Here is a 25,818-nt window from a genome sequence, read left to right as displayed (position 1 = left end):
GTACCACTGGTACCAGTGCTGCCCGGTACCTTACCTCATAGGGCTGTTACCAGTTACGGCGGTTAGTGTCGCGCCGCGCAGTCACCAAGAAAACACCGTACTCTTCATTTCAATTGATAGCTCATAAATGTTTCTTTGTGTGATTTTTCATTTGAGTATTTCATAAGATGTCTTCTATTGACTGTGCACTAAGGTGTCTATATTTGATTGATGAACTTTAAAACGTCGTTTAGACTCCTGTCTTTTCAATGTATCATGATCCTGTTGTCTTTTAAATTGTTTAAGATATTTACAAGCAGATGCATGTATGAATTACTTCCCTGCACAGTGCACACTATGATTTTTGTGTTTGATATAATTGAAGCTTAACAGTTCCACTCACAATTTTGCTATCTGGTCAATGGTGGTGAAGTGAATAATATTCACTGAATAATAACATACTTTCAATAAATGACGAAATGACTTTCACTTTTTCCCTCATTCTGTAACTCCTTTCGTATATTGCTCAATATCCAGATATTTGTTATATTTATATTATAGTATACTATATATAATATTACCGTAAACCGGGGTAACTTTGGACAATTTTCAACAATTCCGCTTTGTATCTTGGAAATGCTAGGGTGTAGGGGAGGCAAGTTTTGTGTTTTTCAGGGGTCCTGGAGCAAAGATTAGAATTAACTAATCCAAAATCTTCACGGTCATAAATAAGTACCTTATTTTTGTAAATTAACCGTGTCTAAAGTTACCGCGGCATGTGGGGTAACTTTAGACAATGTAGTTTTTTGTACGTCTTTACACTCTATTGTTTATGAAACCTCGTAAATGAGGCTTATTTGGTAAGAGTTGATGAGAGCAGTGGCTAAAACTGAAACAAAATAGTATATGTCTGGCCTATTGCATGATTTTTACCTAATCCCCCCCCCCCCAAAATAAAATAAAATAGGTAGGCCTAGTTTATGAAGGCGAATGCCCCCTTATTCATCCCTTATCTCAATTTGACCTCATGCCTTCACCAATTGGGACTTATAAATAACATATCGTGATGAGGGGTATCCGACTGCCGATGTCAGCAATCAACAGCAAACATTAAGCATGTTACCGCGAATATTTTGCCGATTACAAATATATTACTGTTCTTTGAAAGATACACCTTCCCTTTCCTATGTCCTCTGGTGTATATATTTGTCGTAATTTACGATATCCCATATTCAGCAGTCGCACCTTCAAGAGTTGTGATTAGTTTTTGAAGTAGCTAACACCCGATTACAATCTCTCGGCTTATTGCCTACCCATTATTTCTATTTTGGCAAACTTTTAATTTATTAACCTTCTCATTCCGTTTTAAAAAGCCATCAGGCCGGTCATAACGAATAAAGTTGACGATACACTTTGACACATATGAAGCAGCCACTTGCCAGAGCTCTAAATATCACATTTCCCACTGTCCAAAGTTACCCCGTTAGGATAAAATATGACGGGGTAACTATGGACATCAGATTTTCTTATATTGATCTAAGGGGGAGCCCACTGAGATTTTTGCCATGTATTAAGACTACTTATAGATTCAAAACTTGGCAGCAGATACCTCTGACTCTCATGCTATCTATGTTTGGTTGTAAGAATTTTAGCAGCCATCAATTTTGATGAAATTGACCCCTGCCATTAATTTATCAATGTTGGGTCAAGTTCATCTGGTAGTGAAATGAATCCACCTTTTATTGAGACTACTTGTGGTACTGTTGCCTCATGAAAAAGAATTGGACATTCAGCGGCAACCCTTTACCATCAATAACCATTTGAATCTTTTACTGCTTAGTGTCCAAAGTTCCCCCGGTTTACGGGTATACCTTTTTAACTGAACCATAGTAAAATTGAACGACATTGTCATGTATATGGTAATAGGGATAATATCACTTGTTGATAAGAATGGCATCTGTATGTTTTCCTCTATTGCACTTTTACAACTTGTTACTGATTGAGTATCATTTTAGGTTGTGATTTTGAGGTTTTCAAGTGTGCAGTGTCAGCCATTCAGAGGCTGTCGGTGACACATTGTTGCCTAAATAATTCAGAGAATGTCAAATATTTAACTCAATGTTATATTGTGAAAAATGATTTAGATACTACATATTATATAAATATAGGTACATTGGCACAAGATATGGCATCCCATCACGCTCCATCAGTACAACAGATTCTGCAGGAGTGCAGATACAGCCAAATTCCTATGACAAAGACGCAGGTTAAAAATGTAATATCTCACTTTGGTGACTTGAAACCTGCTCGTGAGGTATTCACTTTTCCCAACGGTACCCAGAAGCATCTGCTGTGTTTGAACGGTACAATACCAGTTCCATATCGAGGAAATGTTTACAACATACCTGTCGCTATATATGTGCTTGACAACCATCCTGCTTCAGCTCCCTTCTGCTTCGTGAGGCCAACTGCCAACATGCAAGTACGTCCGAGTCAAAATGTTGATGTCAGTGGCAGGGTGTATCTGCCGTATTTGAATGAATGGAGGCAGAATTCACATGATCTGACCAGTCTTGTACAGATAATGTCTGTTGTTTTCGGTGATGTCCCTCCTGTTGTCGCGACTCCTTCCAGTCACAGGGGATTTCAAAACTCGACACCGCCATACCCTCATGCTGGTCACGGACATCCTAGAGGCCCCCCATCTACCAGTTATCAACCAGCAAATCCGCCATATCCTATGGCGAATCAATCGCATCCTCCATATCCAGTTAGTCCACAGATGGGTTATCCCAACACGCCTTATCCTGTTTCCGTACAACCCCATCAACCAATGATTCCATACCCGCCAGATATGAGCAAACAACAGCAGATATCTGACGATATGATCAAAGCCTCATTAATGAGTGCAGTCAATGATAAGTTGAAGCGTAGGATGAAGGATGCATGCTCCCAGGCTGATTCTGAGCTCTCTTCCTTGAAGCAAACCGAGTCGGAACTACGCAGCAGACAGGAACAGATTAAAGTCATCATGTCAAAGCTGGAAAATGAGCTGACCCAAGTTGACTCAAACATTGCCATTTTGAGTGAGAAAAATGAAGAGATGAAAGTTAAGATTGACGAAACGGAAGGGAAACAAGAAGAATTGGATGTCGATGAGGTAGTGTTTCCATCCACACCCTTATACAAGCAAATCCTCGACTCCTTTGCTGAGGAGCAAGCTATCGAAGACACCATTTTTTACCTCGGAGAAGCATTGCGAAAAGGTTCTGTTGACTTGGACTCGTTCTTAAAGCACGTACGATCTCTATCAAGGCAGCAATTTATTGTCTCTTCAACTCTTAAGAAGGCAAGGCACACTGCCAACCTTACCGATGTGTTTTGATCTTTTATTTGATCTACCAGCTGAAAGCAATTTTCTCTTTCACTCCCACTATCATGCATTCAGCTTGGCACCTGTAAGCTAGGCCTCTATACTGTCTGTATTTGGCGAATCGCTGTTACAATTATGGCACTCTGCTGTTGATTCCTGGGTACGCAAGATAGTTGGCACTTTCTTGCTTGTAACGAGTGTAACGAGCAGTAAAAATCACGAACCCCTAACCCTAATGGGTACGCAAGATAGTTGGCACTTTCTTGCTTGTAACGAGCAGTAAAAATCACGAACCCCTAACCCTAATTTGGTATGCTAGTGAAAATGCTGTTCAATAGTGCGATTTTTCTATTATACGAGGTTACTTGCTATGTAATTATTGTTTTATTATATATATCGAAACATTAAACAAGACCACCTGTCGAACTCTTCTGGTGAATGTTCTTGAGGGTAGTTATGCTGTTTTTAGAAATTTCAAGATCTTGGTTGTATGCATTAGAAATTTCAAGCAAGATCTTGGTTGTATGCAAAGCAATAATCTTATTTTTTCACACAAGCTTTTAGAGCTCCCGCTAGTCATTTAGAAAGTTAATTTAATGTTGCCACTGATCGTAACCCTCCATGTTCATTGGGATAGCGCTGAGTCGGTGTATATTTTACTCATAGCACTGGACACAGATCTTTAGATACTACATCACAGGGAACCGTGCTGCAGATACTTGAACATGTTCTTGTTCTGAGTAGTTGGTGTCAGTTAACTCGATAGTAAATTAGTGCAGGCACTTACACCCGTCATATACTAGCTCCACTGCAAGGCCCGATGTGTCAATTCATACCCCCTGTCACTAATATTATGACCGACGAGAATTTTCATACACTCGCTCCGCTCTACGACACCTAGATCACTGAGCCATTTCCGCAGGATTACCTTACAATATTTTATCGGAAAAGGAGGTCACTTTTTTAAAATTTTCAGACAGAATACTGAAGACAAATCCGAAAAAAAATGGTAGATGGGTGTTAGGTGACTAAAAAAATAGTGTCGACTTTCCGGCTCAACTCCAGAAATACAGTCTTTCTTTCACTTGACGTTGGTCGACTATAAAAAAAAAAGGTCTCCACTTTGGTTCGAACCATGAATTTCCTATTTAGCGTCAATCTTGCCCATTTCCACTCGAATCTATCCACTGTCTTAGCTCTAAAGTCTAAATGCTGTGAAGGATATTTTCGAAAACCTGAAAAAGGCGGACGTACGGTAACCCGAGGGTTATCTCCCTTAAGACAACGCTAGACCTGCAACGGACAGATCATATTTATATCTGCGAAGTGGCAAACTGGGTAGTAATCAGTGTCTTAGCTCTAAAGTCTAAATGCTGTGAAGGATATTTTCGAAAACCTGAAAAAGGCGGACGTATGGTAACCCGAGGGTTATCTCCCTTAAGACAACGCTAGACCTGCAACGGACAGATCATATTTATATCTGCGAAGTGGCAAACTGGGTAGTAATCAGTGTTGTATCAATGTCAGTGCTTGGGGTGTAATTCAAGGATAGATAGTTGACAACCTAATGACCCTACTCGTCTAACCCATGCAGCTGTGAGCACTACCACCCTACATTCCTTATAAAACAAATCAGACAGCATTGTTTGTAAAGTGCATATTTGGAATCCAAAACACAAGAGCGCCGCTCGCTGAGGCACTGCAAGAGCAAAAATAAAACATCTAGTAAAGTCAAAATATCGGCGCAATCTCCTCAAGAATCCGTCGGTCGAAAGGAACCTGTCAAATAAATGACGATCGTTTGCAGGCGTACTTAAAGCCATACACTCAGGTCAAGGCAGACTCGAACATGTCATAGTAGAGTTGCAGGTTGTTACAACTTACAAGTCAGTTGCTCGAGATTTTGCTTAGCAAATGAAGAAATGTGAAAATTTCCGAAGCATTGAACAAGCGACTACTTTATCGTACCTAAAATGTCCGCCGACGTGGACAGCAGCACTCAGAGCTGTAGTAGCTAGATTTCTTAAATCTATGGCACTAGTGTCAAAGCAACTGGCTAGGAGTCATACTTGGCACAGCCATGGCGGAGAGAAAGGCTGCTTCGCCTTTATGTACATACACAATCACATCCTTACCTATAAATAGTTCGATGATTTGTACGTTCAAAACTCGTCGTTGAAATGGAATTTGAATCCGCCGCCACCACCTCCGCCTCCAAACGGATTGAAATGAAAACCGTGTCCGCCTTGCCAGAATTTCTGTCCGCTCTCCTGCTCCGGGTCGAGCGGGTCCTGCCCGTTATCGAACTGTTGTCTTTTTTCTAAAACACGCAACAACGCATTTCCAATTACACGTTGATACCGTACTAACTAAGCGACAAAAAAAACGGAGTAACCGCGAAGCTCGGTTTTTTCAAGATTTTATTGCACAAGACAAACGACAAAGCATAACATCGCGACAAACAGTGACAAATATAATTTCAACGTGTAAAATTACGTGCAAAGCACACAGTCCTCCGGGTTAAAACCTTCTGCGAATCAAGGTTTTATCACGATTTCTAGTCCCGGGCGTCTTTCCGCTCGAGACTACAACACGCTTCACAGTTCTTCGTGCCACGGCGCTTTTCTCTTTCTGTTCTCAAACTGTTGCTGCTGCGCGCGCATGAGCCGCTGCGCTATCATCTCCTGCTGCTGCATGATTTCCTCAGTCAGCTTGTGAGCGGATCGGAATTGTTGGCTCGCCGGATTCGCGCGGCTGTCCCTTTGAAATGTTCCCGACTTTGCGGCTTCTGCGCGTCGCCATGAGTCTGACGCGGCGCCGGAAAACGTTGAGTCATCAAAATCATCGATTTCATAATCAGAAGACTTCCTGTCGCTTCGAAAATCGGCAGTGTTCCTGCCGCTGCGCGGATCGCTTCTGCCGGATTGACTGTTGTAAATACGTTTCAAGCCGCCGTTTGGCTGCAGGACGTACTCGTTGCCAGCCCGGTCATAAATCCTACCAAGAGAGTCCTGGTATTTTCCGTCACGATTAAACTCTCTTTTACGAGACTGGGGACCGCTGCTAACCACCCACTTCCCGTCCGGGCCCTTTTCATACCATTTCCCGTCGGTGCCCTTCGTGTACTCCGGTTCCGTCCGAAAATCTGACCCGAACGCAGATTTTCCAGATTTTTTCTTCGACTTCTTGCCCTTACGCCGTGGTTTCTTCAATTTCCTCGCCTTCCCCGGATCATCGAATCTACGACCGGACATTTCGTCCTCAAAATCGTCATAGTCTGTCATAGTCGACCGAAACGAACCCTGACGACCTTGGTTCGATTGTGATTCCCCTGAAGACTGCCGCCTCTTCAGATCTTTGATCATCTGCTCCTCGTGGGCGAGCTGCTCCCGCATCAGACTCATCTTCTCCTCGCGCACCTTCCTTTCCTGCTCCTCCAGCTCCTTGCGCTTGTGTTCGTCCCGTTTTCTCTCCCGCTCCAGAGCGCGCCTTTGCTCCTCCAAGTCCATCTTCAACTGCATCTCCTCCTTGTACCGTCGTCGCTCTTCCACCTTCGAACGCTTCTCGTCTTCCTCTTGCTTCTTCCGGTCGTGCTCCGCTTTCTTGTTGAGCTCCGCCTGGATCTTCCTCCTCTCGTCCTCGCGTATCAGTTTCTCCCGCTCTTCCCGCATCTTTTTCTCAGCCTTTCGTCTCCTGCTCTCACGGAGAAACTCCTCATCTTCGTCTTCATCCTCCGATTCCTGGGCCTGTCTTCTTCGGTCTGTCGCTTTCTTCGAAGACTTGTCCGTCTTTGCCTTGTTCGCAGCGGGGCCGGTGTGGAAGAAGAACTGGAAGATTTTGTTCATGTCTTCCGTCGACTCTCCTTTCTCCCATTCTTCGACGTCCTCGCGATCCAACGGGTCGTAGCCCGCCAGGTAGATCCGTAGCTTATCTGAAATCGGAAAGCGTGCAGGATTAGAGACATGATATCGACATGACCCCGGACACACGAGACTAATTCATCATACGGGACCATTTATATTACCAGGGAAGAGTTCATATTTGTAAGATTTGTACTTATAAAAATATATTTTCCTTATAACATTTACCTTATTTCTGACTTGTGTCCTTATGTGTCTTATTTTCAGCAACGAGGCCGGGACTAGAACTGGGCGATAGTGATGACCTTTTGGCCTATTCCTTTATCTAGTCATCAGTTTACAAACCGGATGGTAACCTTCCAAGTCACAATAAAAAAATATAAACACGATGTACCCCTAGATTACAATAAGTGACTGACAAAACTAAGCAATAGGCATAGAATAGTAATTTTTTCACTTGTTAGAAAATTGCTACTTTAGTAATAATTTACGTTGTGACTCTACTTGAACTCGAGTATTAATCATGATTATTTTGAATATCTTTTTCTATATACTCAACACTGGGTCAGCTCGCACGAACGGTTCGCTAGATGAAACTAAACAACAATTACAAAAAACAGCCGATACGTACCTCTAGCAAAAATTTGATGCTCCTCCGCAGCATCAAATTTCATCACTACTGCGTCGGCGAGCAAGCAGCGAACTACACTACGGCAGCAGAAAGAATTCAACTGAAAAACGTTTACAATCGTTCCGATACCGTATCCACATCCGAAATTCGTTCGACACATTACATCACCCGTCAGAAACCGCGAAATATTGAAATTCGACTCCTGCCGCGCCTACCGTAAATCTCAAACAATGCTACATTCTAACGCTGCTACACAGGATGAAAGAGTGGTAACTGATCGATAGCTACAGTTCTACAATCTACATACACGGTATTCATCTAACTGCCGGTAACGAATGCTGAGTAGAAGCTCCGAGTTCTGACTCTGAACAGTGACCACATTCTACAACAAATCTTTAAGCACGACAAGTTTTGCATCTTCACAAAGTTAGATACCGACGCAACTGCAATTCTCTCACCGAATACAGCAATTCGACATATGTAAAAGTATACACCAATACAAACTCGACTATTAAACTAGGGCTGGATTGGATTCAGAATTAAGTATTAGCCTTCGAGTCAAGCAGCCTATTTGAGTACCGCTCAGCATGATGTCAAAACGACTTGAACATATCAAAATTTTCGGCAACCATAAATAAGATGCTATTTAGGCAACACTACATTACAGATAATTTGCTATTTTTCGGCCATATTCATTTCATGGCACTTTTATGACAATGCTGATCACTATTTCGCTTCTGCTAACGTGCGGAGCCTTTCGTCACATGTTCTGCTGGTTTCAAGGCTTCCACGGCAAGACGAAAACATCGATGCTATCGTGCTAATTGATGAAATCACTCGTATAGTGGCAAAGGGCGCATAATTTCAATACTCGAAAAAAATTGATTTGCACAACCTAAAGCACTAGAACTAATACTCAATTCAGATCCAAGCACTCGCATCAACGCGCCTAACCATAACTCTGACTGAGGATGGTAATCTACTTACAAAACATTCGACTTGGTATCGAATATTGTGACAACAATTTCCATAAGTGGTTAAAAGGTCAGCAGCAACTCACCGGGATCCGTTAAAACTTCTTTGGCGGCGGCCAAGTCGATAAACTTCTGCTCGGCAGTCTTCTTCTCTTTCTCCCCCTTGAAATTATCAGGATGGAATTCTCGAGCCAACTTCCGGTATGCTTTCTCGATCTCTTTTTTCCTCGCATTCCTATAAAATACTGATGTTTTGTCCCTCCGCTCACTAGAACAAACGTTCATATTACGGTCACACCTGCTTACGCCCAAAATTTTATAATAATCTCTTTTCTTCGACTGTTTCAACATTTTTTGGGCTTGCTTGATTTTATCGTCCAAGCCTGGATAATTACCATCTATGTCTTTTGCTCTTTGTAACGTATTCACAGCTGAAACAAAAAACCACCATCAGCGTCGATGAATTGAATAACCGTCAATCAAAAATTAATCAGGCAACAGTTTTGAAATCGCTTCTTACCCTCTTCATACTGTGAGTTGAGAGTTTGCGCCTCAGATAAAAGTATTAAAGCAGGTATATTCCTGTCATCGAAAGCTAAAACGTCTTGGCAGAACTTGAGGGATTCAACGGAAGACATCTGTGCGTGAAATCATTGCCTCGTAACATGAATGCATCGGCTATCAACAAATGAATACAAACCTTTACAGAGCATTCACATATTTTAAGCTTCATTTCCAATGTAAGCATATGTATACGTGTTTCCTGTGTCAGTACTTTGTTGAATTTTGCAATTGCATCGTCCCATCTGCAATAGCCATCAGAGACAATGTTTTCATGAACTTGAAGTTTTAATAACAACTATATCTGACTAAGCTGGATTCGAGACCGATTCATCAAAAGATTTCAAAGCTATCATATGTATGTATGCGACATACAAATAAAACTTAGAAATCCACCATCTTGGAAGTGCTACACTATGACAAGTTCCTAGTGTCAGAAATTAAGAGAATCGCTTTATGGCTAAACACAAAGGCAGATTTAAGGAGTCATTATGTCACAAACTAAGCAATATTTTACCTGTCTTCTTTCATATAGCCTTTCCCGGATTCAATTGTTTTGAATAACTTTTTCACGCCTTTATAATGTGTGTAACACTCTTTGTGATCTGGGTCCAACTTGAGGCATTCTCGAATTTCTCTGCAATTTTGAAAATAAAAAATCAGGAAGTATATGAGCAATGACACTCTACATTTTCACTTACGCCAATGATTGTTCAACATCACCAAGTCGGTAATATAAAGAACTTATTTTGAGATGACCAGCTGTGTTATCGAGTCGCAACGTTGTTGTTGGTCGTAGATCAGATATAGCATTTCTCAAATCACCAAGTCCCTCGTAGGCCATTGCCCTAATCTCACGAAACTCTGCATTCCAAGGACAAGCCTGTGCATTGTGCAAGGAAGGAGAACAATTACAAAATGCCGCGACTGCAGAGAGTGGTCTACTTCATAATAGTGGTATAAGTGATATTTAAACATGGAGACTATCAGAAGTTCTGCAAAGTTTAAATTTATATCAGCGTCATGTTAATCTCAGAAGTTATATTATTTGTTACAGATATCCAGCTAAACATCGGACCAACCTTAGAGTATATTTTGTAAAATTTTGTTTACCTCAAGAATTGATCGAATTGGTATCTAGTGATCAATCACTTAGTGCCAATATTCATTCATAACTTACATAATCATAAATCTATATAAGGCTACAAACAGTACACACACAATTATTGAACATTGTATTTTTACCTCAATAACATCTTTCATCATAGCCACTGCTTGATTGTAGTCTTTGGTTTGCATTGCTCGACTGGCTTGATTTAAATTACGTCTCAAAGGTCGAATTACTTCTACCTTGCCTTGAGCTTCCATATTATCTTCCTGGCTCAGCTATGAAAAATAAGCTCAACAGTTAGCTTATTCACATTAATACAATCATTTTCACAACTTACGACAGACTCATAGTCGCTCTGTGCTTCATTAAACCTGCCCATTTTCAAATAAAGGTTTCCCCGTTGGAGTCGCGCTTTCACGAAATTTGGTTGTAAAATGATTACCTAGAAGATATATGATGTTAAATCGTAACATGAAAATGTATCATGTAGTAGAGGAGTGTTGTCGACGAACCTTGTCAAGATCGCCCAAGCCTGCTCTAGCTTTACCCATGGCAAGATACACAGTGGCTCTCATGTAATGTGCTTGATAATTTCTATGATCATTTTCTGAAGTAACGACATCACAATAATCTCAAAACCATGAGATAAAAAGGTCATAAAGAATATATTTACCTATCGCCTTGTGAAATTCTGCTAGTGCGTCTGCTAATTGTCCAGCATGCAGTAATTGACTGCCAGCAGTAAGATGCTTCTGAGATTGCGCTGTATTCAACCCTAACACACCTGAAATACACATTGTGTTACAAATCTTTATAGAGTAAAAATAGTATATCTTATGCTACTGTGGACTCTTTTAATGATTTAATGTATATTATAAATTTACAGTTACAGTGGAATTACCAAGGAAACTATTTCCAATTCGATTTTAATTACATGTGAACCATATAAATCAAGGAAAACTTGGAAAAACAGTATTACCTTCACAGTGAAGTTCAAATAGCACCAAAAGTATTGGTATCTGAGTAGTCATGAGCCTTATCAACTCGTCCACCTTGTTCATATTTCCTGTTAGTTCCTGAAACACAGTATTAAGTATGATGATAATGAATATGTAATTATACACGTTTATACATCGAATCGTATATTACAGATTATGCCTATACTTTGCCAACAACAAAAGTATGTGGTAGTATAACAGACGGATTGAATTATTGCGAGGTTACCTCAACTATGAATCCAAATGAATTTCCACCAACTCTACGACTGACTTCCTTTCTTGAGACGACTCAACTAGAACTCGACTACGCAGCCCTACTATGTAGCATCATATTTTGCAAAACAGTGCAAAAAAACACGAAGCATAACAGTCAGCGTACCGTGATACCCGTGTGATACTCTGATTGGCTCAAGTGAGAATCAAACCGTCACACAAGACTGACTGCTGCTGGTGACATTCCGGCAGAATAGATGTTGCTGAAGTTGATAAACATATTAATTATCGTGAGATCATTGTTGAGGTCAGATGATATTTTCATCTGAACAAGACACAACTTACTGTCTCTTAAACTGATATCCACATCGACGTAGTGGCGTGATGTCACAGTTCTGAGTTCAAGTTGAAGTTCAAGTTTATTCAAAAAAATTCATCATTTCAAAACATCACAAGACTGCGATACAATGAAAAGATAAGAAGGTGTCAGAACAACTTAGAGTATCCTTGAATATCAGACACCCACCTCAAAATACCGTTTGAGCATCACTGATGTGCTAATTTACGGCATATCACTCGCATTTTGCTCTAAATATGACCTCAATTTTCCAACAAGAGGACAAAATCTCAAAAAAGAGGACAGAAGGGCGTCCTCTGATGACTATTTCAAAGAATTCAAAAAATAGGACAAATCCTCTTAAAAGAGGACGTATGGTAAACCTACCTAAGAGCAGCGACTTCGGGGAAGAGGATCCTAGAGTAGCGTTGCCATATTTTTGTTACACAAATTCCGGTCGCTCCTTAGCGTCCACTAGTGGATTTTAAAATGAGGTATGAGCAGAATGTCGCTCAATATGACGTCACAACAGAAAGCTTTGTCTATCGACTAGAAGTGATCACGATCAGGTCCAGTTCAGGAGTATGTGGCTGTGTGTTGCAAGCTGTAACCACAGCCGACGCCACATTTTTTCAGCCCCCTCCCGCACAAATAAACACTGATTTTGGGCCCACCGTAGGGTAATCGATACAACTTCTGGGGGCTTCCTATATGCATCTGGTCGTTAAATGATTTGAATGAATTAGGTCGATAATATTTGTTCTTTCGTATATTACTATATAGTTTTGATCCTCTCTCCGCCTACATGATCAGAGTTAGTGGTAGAGCTGGTGGAGGATGATGATTTCGATCAATCAATCAGGTTTATTATTATTTTCAGCGTTTCAAAACATCACAAGACTGCGATACAATGAAAAGATAAGAAGGTGTCAGAACAACTTGGAGTATCCTTCAATATCAGACACCCACCTGAGCCTAGAGCGAAATAAAGAAGAGGCATGCACACTGAATGAAAAGTAATGCAGAGAATATAAGACGCAAGCGACAAAATGAGGTGGCATGTGGCGGAGGGCGAGGTCGATGTTAGGTCGTGGTCCGGTAATCCTGAAGACCGGCTAGTATTCGAAAATACAAGGAGCGTAATTGTACATCGTTAAGTCATGTTCATGTCACACCGTTAGTTATTTTTTATGATTACGCTCGCACGCACGCGTTTGCGAGCATTTCGATGTCGCAGTTTCGTAATGTCACTCTTTAATCACAATCGCTAATCAGCATACACTCGACGGCATATTGTCCCCAATCCATCGAGAGATAGGAGCCGAGCATGCTCAGCCCGAAACGCAATGGTTAGACCAACGATGATATATTTCGTACCAGGCCTATTGCAGATGCAATTGCGCAGGCCAGCGATAATATCGTGAGCACCAAGCCAATGCAGATGCGATTGTACAGGCCAGAGATGCCATGGTGCACAGGGTCTACTACAGATGAAGAGGTGGTCAGTAACGAAGTACTTCTACTTTTTAGAAGTACTCAAGTAGTTTTCCCCTACTTCTGGTACTTACTCAAGTAGATCTGATTTTCTCTACTTCTAAGACATGGCCCTTCAAAGTAAGGACAAATCTTAGAAATAAGGACGGTATGGCAACCCCGCGTATAAGATACAACTTTTCCGTATTGCTCTTTGCCTAAACTTGGGGCGTTATAAACATAGGGTAAGGCCCCATGTCATGATGTTCTCTAAAACGGGGTCTTCTAGTAAACTAAGGGTTAGCGTCACATTTTCATATCAATACTATAATTTGTATCCCATGATGAGGAAAAATGTTTATTCTGTCGAAAATTGATACCTCCTGGGATGCATCAATACGAATCAATCTCTCTGCACCTTCCGCATAGCTGAAATTGCAGGTTTTGACAGTCCATGCGAACGAATTATGACTGTTTTCAAAAACTATACTTACTTACTTGAGTAGATTTAAAGTCAGTCAATTCTTCTTCATAAATTAGTTTTAGGTGGCTTATGGAAGAAGTACTTCTACTCGTACTTGAGTAGATTTTTTTCGTCGCTACTTCTACTTGAGTAGCTTTCTTGACTACTCTGACCACGTCTGTGCGGATGCGTTTCTTCTAGCCAGCTGAACTAGACGCTTGTTGAAGACGCGATAAATCAGGCCAGCGACTATAGCCGAGCTCGCGGCAATCAACGACCCAATTTCTAGATCTTCTCAGCGAGAGATCGCGCCGCATTACATTTTGCGCACACTGGTGCGGAGTATGGACCGGAGCCGGATTGGATATCCGGCCGGATATATTCAATTTGGGCCGGACCGGACTGGATCGGAGCCGGATCAGTACTTTATCCTGATACGGCCAGAGGCGGATCGGAGCCGTACCAGAGAATTGGCAAACCGGATCGGAGCCGGACCAGAGAATTTGTCGATCCGCTCCGCACTACTGCACAGTCATATCTCGCTAGTTGGCCGCGCGCAACACTCATAATATGACTTATTTAAGCTCACTAAAAAGTGTAAAACGCATTAGCAACAATACTCCTTTATCCGGTTAACCGGCAGAATTATATCCGGATATCAGATAATTAAAAAAATGCGGTTAATCGGTTACAGTCCATCCTCAAGATTACCGGACCACGACTGACCAATCGATCTCGCTTCCCATGACATGCCGCCCTATTTCTTGTCGCTTCCTTTTTCTATACTATCCTCTTTACTTTCATTCAGTGTCGCCTAGGCCAAGGTGGGTGTCCGATTATCGATAACTAACCTACGTCCGATTCCATAGACAACTCCTAGTCGCTGCCACATCTTCGTTTCTTTTCATTGTATGGCATTTTTTGTGGTGTATTGAACTGATAAAATTGATAATAAACCAATGATGATGATGAACCGTTATCCGGATAATACAACCCAACGTCACTGAACTATGAGTGACTACCCTAGTCTTCAATGGATTAGGATCAGGATTGGATTCACCGATTTTCGGGGAGATTGGTGTCTGTGGCGAACGGCGACAAAGACTTACCAGAGTTACTTCATCTTCATTGGCACACCTTTAGCGTTTTATGTCTTTTTGCAGAATTATAGGCGTAAGATGTAGGCTTTCCAAGTGGAATTCCAAGTTTGAATCGGATTAGGATTGAAATAGGCTTGGGTGGGCTAAGGTGGGTGTCTGATCTTAGAGGCTACTCCAAGTTCTTTCGGCACCTTCCTATCTTCTCGTTGAATTGCAGTCTTGTGTTGTTTTGAAATGATGAAAATATTAATAAAACTGACTGATTGATTGATATACAAAATTTCTGGATTAGGCTTTCAAGCTTCGGATTTGGATTGGATTAGGGCAAGGGAATTTCAAATCCGCTCAACTCTTCTCAGGCTGTAAAAATCACTCAACCGGTACACTCGCATGTTGTTATTGTATTGCCGGCATTTGACCAGTGTTGCCAATTTAGCGATTTTCGCGCTAGATCTAGCGATTTTTCATCCGGTTTAGCGCCAAAAAATATGGATCTAGCGCCTAGATATAAATCTAGCGATTTTTGAAAAAGTATTTAGCGATTATTTAGCGCTTTTTTACCGAAATAACCAATAAAGATCAGTTCTGGCTGACGACTGCATTGGCTATACCGGTCACCAGAGAGCGGACTCCGATGATATATAATTATAGATTACTACCTACCGATAGATAGTAGTAGATACGCAACTCCTGGCGGTTACGCACGGGCAAACAGTGTCTCTTCTTGCTGAGTAATGTAATTGTAGCATAGTTGGCAGTGCTACATCTGGCGACCTTAACGCTGAAATTTAGTAAAATTGGCCAATGGCCATGATCGAAAGATAGTGTCGCAGTGATTTCGAAAATACAAAATAAAATCTCGTCCAGACAATGGAACCATGCACCCCGAAACAGCCCTCAAAGTCTGAAAACCGGCATTATTGCTCCAACAATGGCACCGCCGCAACACAATGAACATAACAATGACCAATTTCGTCCAGCGATTGTTCATATCAATGCCGATTTCCAGACTTTGGGGGCTGTTTTGAGGTCGCTCCAATGTCTGGTCATTCGTTTAAGACCGGATTAATTACAGTTAGCATTAATTACATTTTCCCGGGTTGGTCCTCGGATTATTTTCGTAGGCTAAGGTCTCTACTTATAGTGGCAAACAAACCCGTTTCAATGTCGTGTTGTGTCGGGTCAAGTCGCATGTCGTGTACACGGGTGTCATGTCGTGTTCAAGTAGGCCAACTCCAACACAGTTTAGAGAAGAAGTCAAGCGCATAACCACGGTACATTTCATCACGTATTCACGGACGCATCGAGTAAGGCACGCTGATATAGTGAGCGGTTATGCCTGCAAACCTGGTCAGTGTTCAGTCTGTTCACGTATAGCGATCGTTGCGCAAAGCGATCTGCTTTATCGAAATGCACTGCCGTTTTGTCCCGCTTAGATATGACTATTACGTATTATGAACTAAAAATATGATAAGTGACTTTGGCCCCAGACGAGTAAAATATAGCTGAGAAGAATATATCGATATAATGGTTCAATTTAATACCTTTGGCACCTTTTGCAGATTTAGCGCTATTTTTCAGCGCTTTTTTGTCAATATTTAGCGCCATCTAGCGATTTTCTTCCATCCGGAGTTGGCAACACTGCATTTGACCTGTTGCTGTGATTTCACGTACAGCCCGCACATCAAGGGTGCGTGTAAGTAACCCTTCGAGATGCCGTTGCCCGAAGCCCTATTGACCCTCGGTGACAACCCGTACTTTGGCGCGGGATTCGGACTTTTCGCTATTGGAACTGCAGCAGGCTTGCTCAAAAAGAGCTCTGGTTATGCTACCCAAGTCATGAGGAGGTATATTCGCATTCTTTGATACTCAAAATCTGTCCTCAGGCAATAAGTCGATAGCGCGTCCATTAGTATCACAAATGGTCATAGCCATCTTTCAAATTTTTTTAAGGTACCTCATCACCACCCTGGAGATACCAGTGTCCGATCACAGCTACGGCTGGGTGCTACAGTGGATAGCAAAGCGTCCAGACATGTCCTGTCACGTCAGTGTCAACACTGCATTTGAACAGCTTCACAGCGGGAAAATCTCAACCTCGTTCAAGTTCATGCCAAGCCCTGGATCACATTACATCTGGTATTCCGGTAGATCTTTTTTGAATTGCTGCAGTCTTGGTGCTAATGGGCTGTGTTTAAATATTTGACAGGTATAAGAAATTTCCAATTCGGATTGAAAGAAATAGAGAGAAACAGATGGTAGACCAATCACGGCATGTTCCCTATGAAACCGTAACTCTTACAACATTAGGGCGAAATAAAGAACTATTTGAAGACATATTATATGAAGGTAAGGATAACTCAAGTCAATGTAGGAATAGATCATATACCTATACTCTGACCCAATATATTTTCAGCACCCCAAAGAGGTCTTTTTACTGTCAGCTATCACAATGAAAGTAGAATTGTGACGTTTGAGTTCGATGTTCTACATTTCCTTGGTGGCCAAAAAGTTTATGACAGATTGTTGCATGTAAAAAGGCCCAGCTGTTACCGAGAACACCGAACAATGTGCGCAATAACAATTAGGAAAGTAGGGATGGCTGTAGTATTTTTTTTTTGTAATAAATACAATGTCTCGCTTCAAAGTCTTGTTTACAGTATAAGCAACTGACTCGAAATCCGTCCTCGGAGTACCCTTCATCGAAATGCGTCCTCGGAGTATCATTCACTTTTCTTCTATGGTAGGCCTAATATACTACATAGTGGTCACATTCTATGATGCTCCGCCATTAATATTCTTACTGAGCTCGAGCAAATATTGAATATTCAACTGTTTCAGCGAGAAACGATGCATTTATGGAACGTCAAGGCATGACGTTGGTATTCAAGCCAATGGGTCACGAATGGCGCCAATTTGGTAATCCGCAACGCCGTAGACCACTGCATTCTGTAATTCTCGACCAGGGACAAAGTGAAAGGATTCTCTCCGATGTTCGTCATTTTACATTATCTCAAGAGTGGTATACTGACAGGGGAATACCATATCGACGTGGTTATCTTCTCTATGGCCCACCTGGTTGTGGTAAAACAAGCTTTATGTGAGTTGTTTCTGTGCGCGTTCCATACAAATGTTGATTTGTATGTCTTAACAGTACAGCCCTGGCAGGAGAGCTGGAGTACAGCATTTGTGTTTTGAACATCGGCGATTGGTCGTTGTCAGATGATAGGCTGTTGAGTTTCATGGCCTCCGCTCCTCCTCAGAGCATAATCCTCTTGGAGGACATTGATGCTGCATTTGTGGACAGGACAGCTGTTCAAAATGGTGCGTGATATGATGAAATTCTTTCAGTATGCTTTCTTCGATTGCCCAGCCTTGGTTTTATATATACTGTGTGAAATAATATGAATATGGACTTTCTCCTTATCATGCGATAAAGCTAAAGTTGCTGCTACAATGCAGAATTGACACAAGCATTGTGTTTTAATCACTATTTTATTATTATTACAGATCCAAGATATCAAGGAATGGGGTCTATCACATTTAGCGGATTACTGAACGCTCTGGATGGCGTAGTGTCTTCGGAAGCAAGAATCGTCTTCATGACTACAAATCATATTGAAAGGTAATCGCCATTGCATTTTTGTGGTATATTTCTCCTGACATCCTGTTGTTCAGACTTGATCCCGCACTCTTGCGGCCTGGACGGGTGGACATGAAGGAAATGGTCAGCCATTCTACAGAGTACCAGCTGGCATGCATGTTCATAAGGTTTTTCCCGAATGCTACTGACACACAAGCACACGCTTTTGCGCAAAACTGTGCTAAGCACTCCCAGTCGCTGAATATGGCTCAAGTTCAGGCACATTTCATGCTTTATAAAGATGATCCGGACAAAGCACTGCTTCATTGTGACAAGATTTCTTCTCTATGAGGACCTAGCGACGTCGACCATCTCTCATCTCCTTGGGCACAACCACATACCTCTGCGCTACTGGAAGAGAGGGAGAGTATCCGTCTGGGTATGAACTGTCTTCAAAAAGAACCATATATTCATCTTGGGATGTCTTCGGTTGTGAACAAATGACGGCTCGGTAGAAGCATGTCGTCTGAGGATACAACGCCATCACCAGCTGAAAATTCATGGAAGTTGTGTTGATGAACCAAAAAACAGCACCACTACCACTACTACCCCATACCGTTCCTTTGCTGTATATGGCATCTGGATCTGTGTCTGGGTTAGCCCTCCACTGCGGCAGCGGGACTACCCTTCTCTTGCTTAAAGTGTGGCATTCTTTCCCCTCTTCGTCAATATCATCGACTTCGTATTTATTGCTGAGTTGGTTGAAAGAAACAACCTGAAAGATGATAATAGCAGGAAAAATACTTTATGAAAATGGTTAGTGATATGTGAATTGCGTAACCTCAGTTGTTATAGAGCTTCTTGGAGGTACAGAACTTAAATATACAACTGAATGGTATATTCATATTGAAATAACCCGAATATTTCCGACTGACAGTGAATATACTATTCCTTAGTTGTTATTGTGAAAGTACACTCATCAATTCAATTGGTTGTATGTGGTCAGCGGCTGTGGTGTCAATATCCAAATGCCAGTGAAACCATGGATCTGGTTAATCAATCCCTTTGGGATTTGAATTATGTGTAGGTGCATAATGGTATAAAGACGATTATGCTAAGCCAAGTCAAACTAAATGTGGATGTCTTTCAACTACGACATTGATACGAGTCGTTACTATTATTATCGTCGAATCCGAGTCCATTCAGACATCCCGACACTGCTTTGAACTACGTTAACAGAGGAGCCTTTAGTGTGTCGCTAACACTGCATAGTGCATGGGTATTGGGTAAGTCACCACCACCTACTTCTGCAAGTATCCATTGCTCTTCTTCTTCCATGCTCGGTACCCGTGCGGCTACTTTATCTCCAGGCTTGGCCACATAGTCTGCGGCTGGTGGAATAGCTCCACACAGTGGAGGTGGCCTGAACGAAAGACCACATAAACAAAGAGTCTAGGAAAGAGTTTTGTGCTGCTAATAGTTTTATACTTCTCTCCTGGTTTGCCAATCCAGAGCGGCAATGTTTGTGCTGATTTCTGCAACATGCTCATAAGAACACCCCTTCTCATTGTTTTGCGAGGCTGGTCTGTGCCGCCTTGGGATCCTACCAGTAAAACAGGTGTTTGATCATTGCATTTGGACAATGATATTTTAATGCACCTGTGTATCTCATCGCCATACGTTTTTCTTCTTGCAAGTTCTTGATTTTTGTTATAATTTCCAATCCGCTTTTCAACGCATCACATTCTTTTTCGGCATCTGTCAAGGCTGAGGAATAGAAATTCTTCAGCTTGTGTTTGTAGTATGGAGATACTGAAATGAAACAAGCATGTTATTCAATACTCCAATGATGATACTCCACTTGACTGACACAAGCTTGAAGCTATGAGCTTATACAATATACACACATACGATCGGAGTCAAATAGACTTCGAGACGGATAATGAGGTAATAATCACATTTGTTCTCTGCTTCAATCTTGTCATGAGCTTTTGAAATGTTGTCCAGATTTTTTTCGCTAAAGTTTCGTTCCTCTTGGGCTGAACAGACAGCGTCGTGTAAATCTTGCAGCAACGCCTTTATTTTGATATCGTGTTCACTCATAGTTGATAGTGCTGTAACTGAAAATACCTCTTGAAAGCTAAATCTGGAAAGCGAAAGATCATGACAGTGGTTTATCAGGCATATAACAAGTACTACCAGTGGGCCGAGGTGGTTGTTAAATTGACTGTACTTGGCCGTCCGACTTCCCTACCTTTCAATTTCATCACATTGTGTGCCTTAGATCGCCCATCGGAGGCAAATAATCGAACTGTCTATTACAGATACATACTGTATATATAAACTCTGCAGTAGCGGTCAGTTAAAATATTGCGTAAGTTCATGATTACATGCACTACACATATAACTATAGATTACTAACCTACCGCAGGGCGCAGGTTAGTAATCTATAATATAACCACCCAAAGAATAATATCTGCTATATTCAGTTTTCCATGAAAATATTCATTCGTCTGCCATATTACGCAAAAAAGAACGTAAAACAAGTGCTGCGCCGCTAGGTAGGCCTACTATACACTGCTGTGCGCTTTCTGTCTACGTTGTCGTGATTAGTGCAAAAGCAAAACAAGCGGGGTAGATTAAAATTGGCGATGTCAGCATGTCATGGACTAAGCAAGGAGCATGTTTTGTAAGCTAACCCCTGACTATAGTACAACGTGAAATCGCTGCAGTATATTTTGACATCGTCATCGTCAAAATATAATGATGACTTCGACAATGGGAATGTATCTGTTGTTGTGTTGTTGTACTGTTGATGTCGGAACCCTATCAATATCCGGTGTCACTAAAATAACGACAGCACCGAATTACGCGGACTACGGTAGAGTAATCATGAAATAATAATCGTTTTCCAGACGTACGCATAAGATGGTGAGAAATAAGATATATATGTTATATATGTATTATAATAAATGAGTGTTTTATCTCATAACGATGGAATAAACAAGAATGAAACGTAAACAAACTGATGCTTTTGTCATCGTCAGCTAAATCGTTCCGTTGTTTCCGCATACGCCATCATCCGTTTAAAGGCACCCTTGTACAATTGATTTTGTTGGTGGTGACTTTGGCTAAGCTTGACTACTGGCAGTTACCGGCCTCTTACTACTGCGTATCCTCGCATTTCTGTATGCCAGGCTAAGTCTGTGGAAATGTTGTCCTGTCGCCTATCCGGAGTCTGCAGGGTTGCTCAAGTTGCTGTTCGACGACCAATATATACTGCGTCCAAGTTAAGATCTTACAAAAATGTAAATGACAATCTGATTAATCCATCAGTGTCCGATGTGTTGGATGCAAATGCCACATCCCTTATGGCGTTGGAAGTATTTCGTGCTTCTGGGATAATCTTCGGTAAAATATTTTCCGAGCCAGCAACCATAAATTATCCGTTCGAGAAAGGTCCGCTCAGTCCTCGTTTCCGCGGTGAGTATATAAGTAAAATAGTATTTTATTTTCAATGTCAATCGTCTTACAGCTGAATTCAGCAATTCCGCTGCTTCTTTGCAGACAATTTAGTTATTTACAGGCAAAAACAGTTACTAAAACTGTTTGCAATACCATCCACCAGTCGCTGAGATATTTCAACTAGAATATATACGTACCGGTAATGCACCATTGTACTAATCGACTCCGCTTAATTCCGATAGGGTTGGTGCTCGTACCTTGCAAATGGGCAAGGACTGATTTCACCTTGCAAATAACCAAGAACAGCCGAAACACATGACATGGTGGGGTCATCAGCCCCCACTTGAGCAACCCAAATGGGTCCTCCCACCAAAAATTCGGCGAAATCCATAAATCCAGATCTTCATATGTAGGCCTACGCCCCGCTCAGCACTCGGCACCACCAATTCGGAGAAATCCAAATTTCCATCAAATACTATAACGAATAACGTCAGAATAACTGGTGCAATACAATAGACCTGGAGGTCTAACTAATGTGTGAAACCAACTATACATCTTACCCGATCAATCATCTTACTATGCTTTGAATTTTTTCCTTTTGCGCTGTTTTCCAGGAACGCGATCTGTTTTACTTTAATGGAGTTACATCTCAATTTGTACCGTGCCAACATTTCGATATTGTAAAATAGGATGCAACCCAAAGCCCCTCAGTATCCCCACTCATGAGATGACACCTTTCGTTTTCCATAACATAGTCATAGTAACGGAGATGTTAGACCTTAAATCCCGACTGGAATTTCGGTACGTTTTGCCTAATATATAGGCTATATAGCAGGTGAGCAGTGACGGTTCTAAAAGTTGAAGTAGGGCGCTCACAGGGAGCACAGGACACCGATTCCATACATGTGTTAATGAACGCATGTCAGTCAAAATATCATATCTGCTCCAGTTAGAATAAGTGCCTGGAATTCGACTCGCAAATGGAATCGGGCATTGGTTGGAGCTTAAAGGTTCCAGAAAATATTTGTCCAATGCATTCCATTTCGTCAAAAGACAGCCACCGGTACTCCTTTCAAAAATAGCATTAGATTCGTCAGTTGATGACATCTTCAGCAATACTGTCAACGAACCAATACATAATACCGCCTCTGGTTTTGTGAATATTCACCTATTAAAAGTGTTCATCAATTGGTAAACTGCAAATTTTCCGTTCAGAAGTTTCAGAAGTAGCCTACACTATTACACTCCAGAATTTTTGTGGGACGAAAGTTGTCAATCGCTGCATGTCGTGATATGACCCACCTGAATAAGCTGTTCTAGTGGAAGTATTGCGTTTTTAATAAACGACCCAAACTTTACATTTGGAATTCCGACTCAAATATGAAGCTACTTCTTTCCAGTGTTGGGATGACTCGAGTCAAGTCATGACTCGAGTCACCTTTTTGGTATGCCTTGACTTGACTCAAGTCACTTTGTTAAAATGACTTGACTTGACTTGACTCGGCTAAATTCACGAGTCAATTTCAAGTCATCAAGCAATCGATGTCGATAAAAATCACAGTATCTTGCAATCGGATTGTTCTTGAAATGCTGGTGTAACCCGTGAGAGCGACCAATCAATCATTCAATGATCGTGCGTTTTACTGAGCCTCGCCATTATTCTCTCACAAATAAATTGACCGCTTACGAAGTGATCGAAGCTTACAGCTTACGCTGTCGTAAACTAGTATAGTAATGTAAAGTAGTAAAGAAAAATGTCTATTACTGTTCTCTGTACCCGAACCAAACCTCTTGTTTTATTGAAATTAAATTCGAAGATAGGTTATATAGTCCTCGACCATTGGCGCAGGCTCGAATTGTATCATATCCATTTGTAAATGGGTGATGTATTACATCTTATCAATTCGTTTCTCTATTCTTTATTTTGGCTGGTAACTATAAACTGAGGCTATGCAACTATACTTGCGTAGTTTAGCATTTCTACGTATATGTAAGCGATACAGCGCCGTCTTACGTGTATATTTAACTTCATATTCGTTCATCGGTTCAAAATCAATGACCAGTCAATCTGTATTCAGACAGCTAGCAAAACGCAATGGCGTAGGCATGCTTCGTACTTCGAAAAGGCAACTTGACTTGAAATGTGACTTGACTCGTGACTTGACTTGACTCGAGTCACCTCCAAAAATCGAGTGACTTGACTCGAGTCACCTTCGAAAATCGATTGACTTGACTTGACTCGATTCAAAATGTGCAATGACTCGAAATGACTCGTGACTCGAAGGTAGTGACTTGATCCCAACACTGCTTCTTTCTGACTGCCTCATGACAATGACATTACCTTTACTCATAATAATCTGATTGTTTTTTGTGACTGTATGTTGGTTTGCTTGTATGATTTGCGCATTGTATTTTTTAGGTGAACATGCTCTGCGAAGGTACCCATCCGGGGAGGAGCGGTGCATTGCCTGCAAGTTGTGCGAAGCAATATGTCCTGCTCAAGCCATCACAATCGAAGCGGAAGAACGTAGCGACGGGAGCCGTAGAACAACGCGATACGACATCGACATGACAAAGTGCATTTACTGTGGGTTCTGTCAGGAGGCGTGCCCTGTGGATGCTATCGTTGAAGGCCCCAACTTTGAATATGCTACAGAAACTCACGAGGAACTGTTGTACAATAAAGAGAAATTGCTCGATAACGGAGACAAATGGGAATATGAAATAGCCGCAAATATTCAAGCCGATTACTTATATCGTTGATGGTTTGTTGGAAGATTGTTTGATCAAAGAGAAATTCTTTATAGAAGACTGTTTTCTGTTTGAGTGGTTCTGTGACATGCCGGTCCGCAGTATGACTCTGAATAAGTTAGTATCCAAGTAGTCAGCAGTGGTGGTCAAGTAATCGAAGCAATGCTGTCAATTTCTACTCAAAAAGTAGTGTAGATTTACAGGTATTTTAGGCTTAGTTTTGTGCAAATAAAAAACTAAAATCTGGCAAGATCAAGTAAGAGGTGCGAAGCTGACCCTAGAATGAATGATCTCTCCCGCTAATATGTAATGTGTTCGCTGACAATATCAGAAGATTTCAATCACTCCGTTATAAGAACAAACGACTACAGTATGAGCGAGCTTATGTTGTCGAATTGAAATTATAGGAACTATTTTCGCAGATGTCCGAGTCTCGTCCGGAATCCCCTCAGAAGTGATTACGATTCTGATCGGTGAGTTCAAACGCAAATCGAAATCAATTACGTCGCTGGAGTCTAACACCGGTCACACCCATCCGCTTACGTCAATCAATCAGGTTTATTAATATTTTCATCGTTACAAAACATCACCAGGCTGCGATACAATGAAAAGATAGGAAGGTGTCGAAACAACTTGGAGTAGCCTTTAAGATCAGACACCCACCTTAGCCTAGGCAAAGTAAATAAGAGGCATGCACACTGGACGAAAAGTAATGCAGAGAATATAAGACGCAAGCGACAAAATGAGGTGGCATGTGGCGGAGGGCGAGGTCGATGTTAGGTCGTGGTCCGGTAATCCTGAAGACTGGCTAGTATTGATTTAGCAGAAATTGCCTGTATTCCGACTTGAATGCGGACATGCTCGAGTGCTCGACGACTGTCGGATAGGCGTCCTCGCGGTCTTGAGCCGGCATGACATCACGATCGCAGGAGACACGATAGTTTCG

At 41.5% G+C, this 25,818-nt stretch overlaps 5 protein-coding genes across 6 annotated transcripts; 3 read left to right on the top strand and 2 right to left on the bottom strand.

The window, feature by feature from the left end:
* The first annotated feature begins 2,015 nt into the window (after positions 1 to 2,015).
* Positions 2,016 to 3,504, top strand: LOC145455212 (tumor susceptibility gene 101 protein-like). Its single transcript, XM_080333163.1, has one exon. It carries the CDS (start codon positions 2,165 to 2,167, stop codon positions 3,362 to 3,364), a length of 1,200 nt encoding a protein of 399 aa, XP_080189289.1. The 5' UTR covers positions 2,016 to 2,164; the 3' UTR covers positions 3,365 to 3,504.
* Positions 3,505 to 5,754: 2,250 nt separating this feature from the next.
* LOC145455211 (dnaJ homolog subfamily C member 3-like) lies at positions 5,755 to 11,855 on the bottom strand. The gene is made up of 13 exons (XM_080333162.1): positions 11,714 to 11,855; positions 11,469 to 11,565; positions 11,163 to 11,273; positions 11,002 to 11,096; positions 10,827 to 10,931; positions 10,624 to 10,764; positions 10,080 to 10,261; positions 9,896 to 10,015; positions 9,518 to 9,623; positions 9,338 to 9,455; positions 9,116 to 9,248; positions 8,904 to 9,052; positions 5,755 to 7,283 (listed from the first exon to the last, which is right to left on the bottom strand). The coding sequence occupies exons 2-13, from the start codon at positions 11,548 to 11,550 to the stop codon at positions 5,950 to 5,952; spliced, it is 2,676 nt and encodes an 891-aa protein (XP_080189288.1). The 5' UTR covers positions 11,551 to 11,565; positions 11,714 to 11,855; the 3' UTR covers positions 5,755 to 5,949.
* A 4,468-nt stretch (positions 11,856 to 16,323) lies between these two features.
* On the top strand, positions 16,324 to 19,405 carry LOC145455424 (mitochondrial chaperone BCS1-like). The gene is made up of 7 exons (XM_080333394.1): positions 16,324 to 16,920; positions 17,027 to 17,212; positions 17,283 to 17,422; positions 17,915 to 18,173; positions 18,228 to 18,397; positions 18,584 to 18,698; positions 18,752 to 19,405. The coding sequence occupies exons 1-7, from the start codon at positions 16,787 to 16,789 to the stop codon at positions 19,005 to 19,007; spliced, it is 1,260 nt and encodes a 419-aa protein (XP_080189520.1). The 5' UTR covers positions 16,324 to 16,786; the 3' UTR covers positions 19,008 to 19,405.
* Positions 18,550 to 21,142, bottom strand: LOC145455425 (SAGA-associated factor 29-like). Of its 2 annotated transcripts, XM_080333396.1 has the most exons (6): positions 20,615 to 20,838; positions 20,316 to 20,468; positions 20,145 to 20,259; positions 19,962 to 20,079; positions 19,273 to 19,431; positions 18,550 to 19,206 (listed from the first exon to the last, which is right to left on the bottom strand). In XM_080333396.1, exons 1-6 carry the CDS (start codon positions 20,757 to 20,759, stop codon positions 19,012 to 19,014), a joined length of 885 nt encoding a protein of 294 aa, XP_080189522.1. In that variant the 5' UTR covers positions 20,760 to 20,838; the 3' UTR covers positions 18,550 to 19,011. The 2 variants fall into 2 exon arrangements, with proteins under 2 accessions (XP_080189522.1, XP_080189521.1); XM_080333395.1 differs by having other exon boundaries at positions 18,550 to 19,431; positions 20,615 to 21,142.
* A 616-nt stretch (positions 21,143 to 21,758) lies between these two features.
* LOC145455426 (NADH-quinone oxidoreductase subunit I-like) lies at positions 21,759 to 24,930 on the top strand. Its single transcript, XM_080333397.1, has 2 exons — positions 21,759 to 22,139; positions 24,541 to 24,930. Exons 1-2 carry the CDS (start codon positions 21,869 to 21,871, stop codon positions 24,882 to 24,884), a joined length of 615 nt encoding a protein of 204 aa, XP_080189523.1. The 5' UTR covers positions 21,759 to 21,868; the 3' UTR covers positions 24,885 to 24,930.
* Positions 24,931 to 25,818: the final 888 nt, after the last annotated feature.

Source organism: Botryllus schlosseri, chromosome 14, assembly GCF_051294905.1.
Source record: "Botryllus schlosseri isolate E-star chromosome 14, Bs_hap1, whole genome shotgun sequence".
NCBI lineage: Eukaryota > Metazoa > Chordata > Ascidiacea > Stolidobranchia > Styelidae > Botryllus > Botryllus schlosseri.
This window is presented reverse-complemented; position numbering and strand designations above follow the sequence as displayed.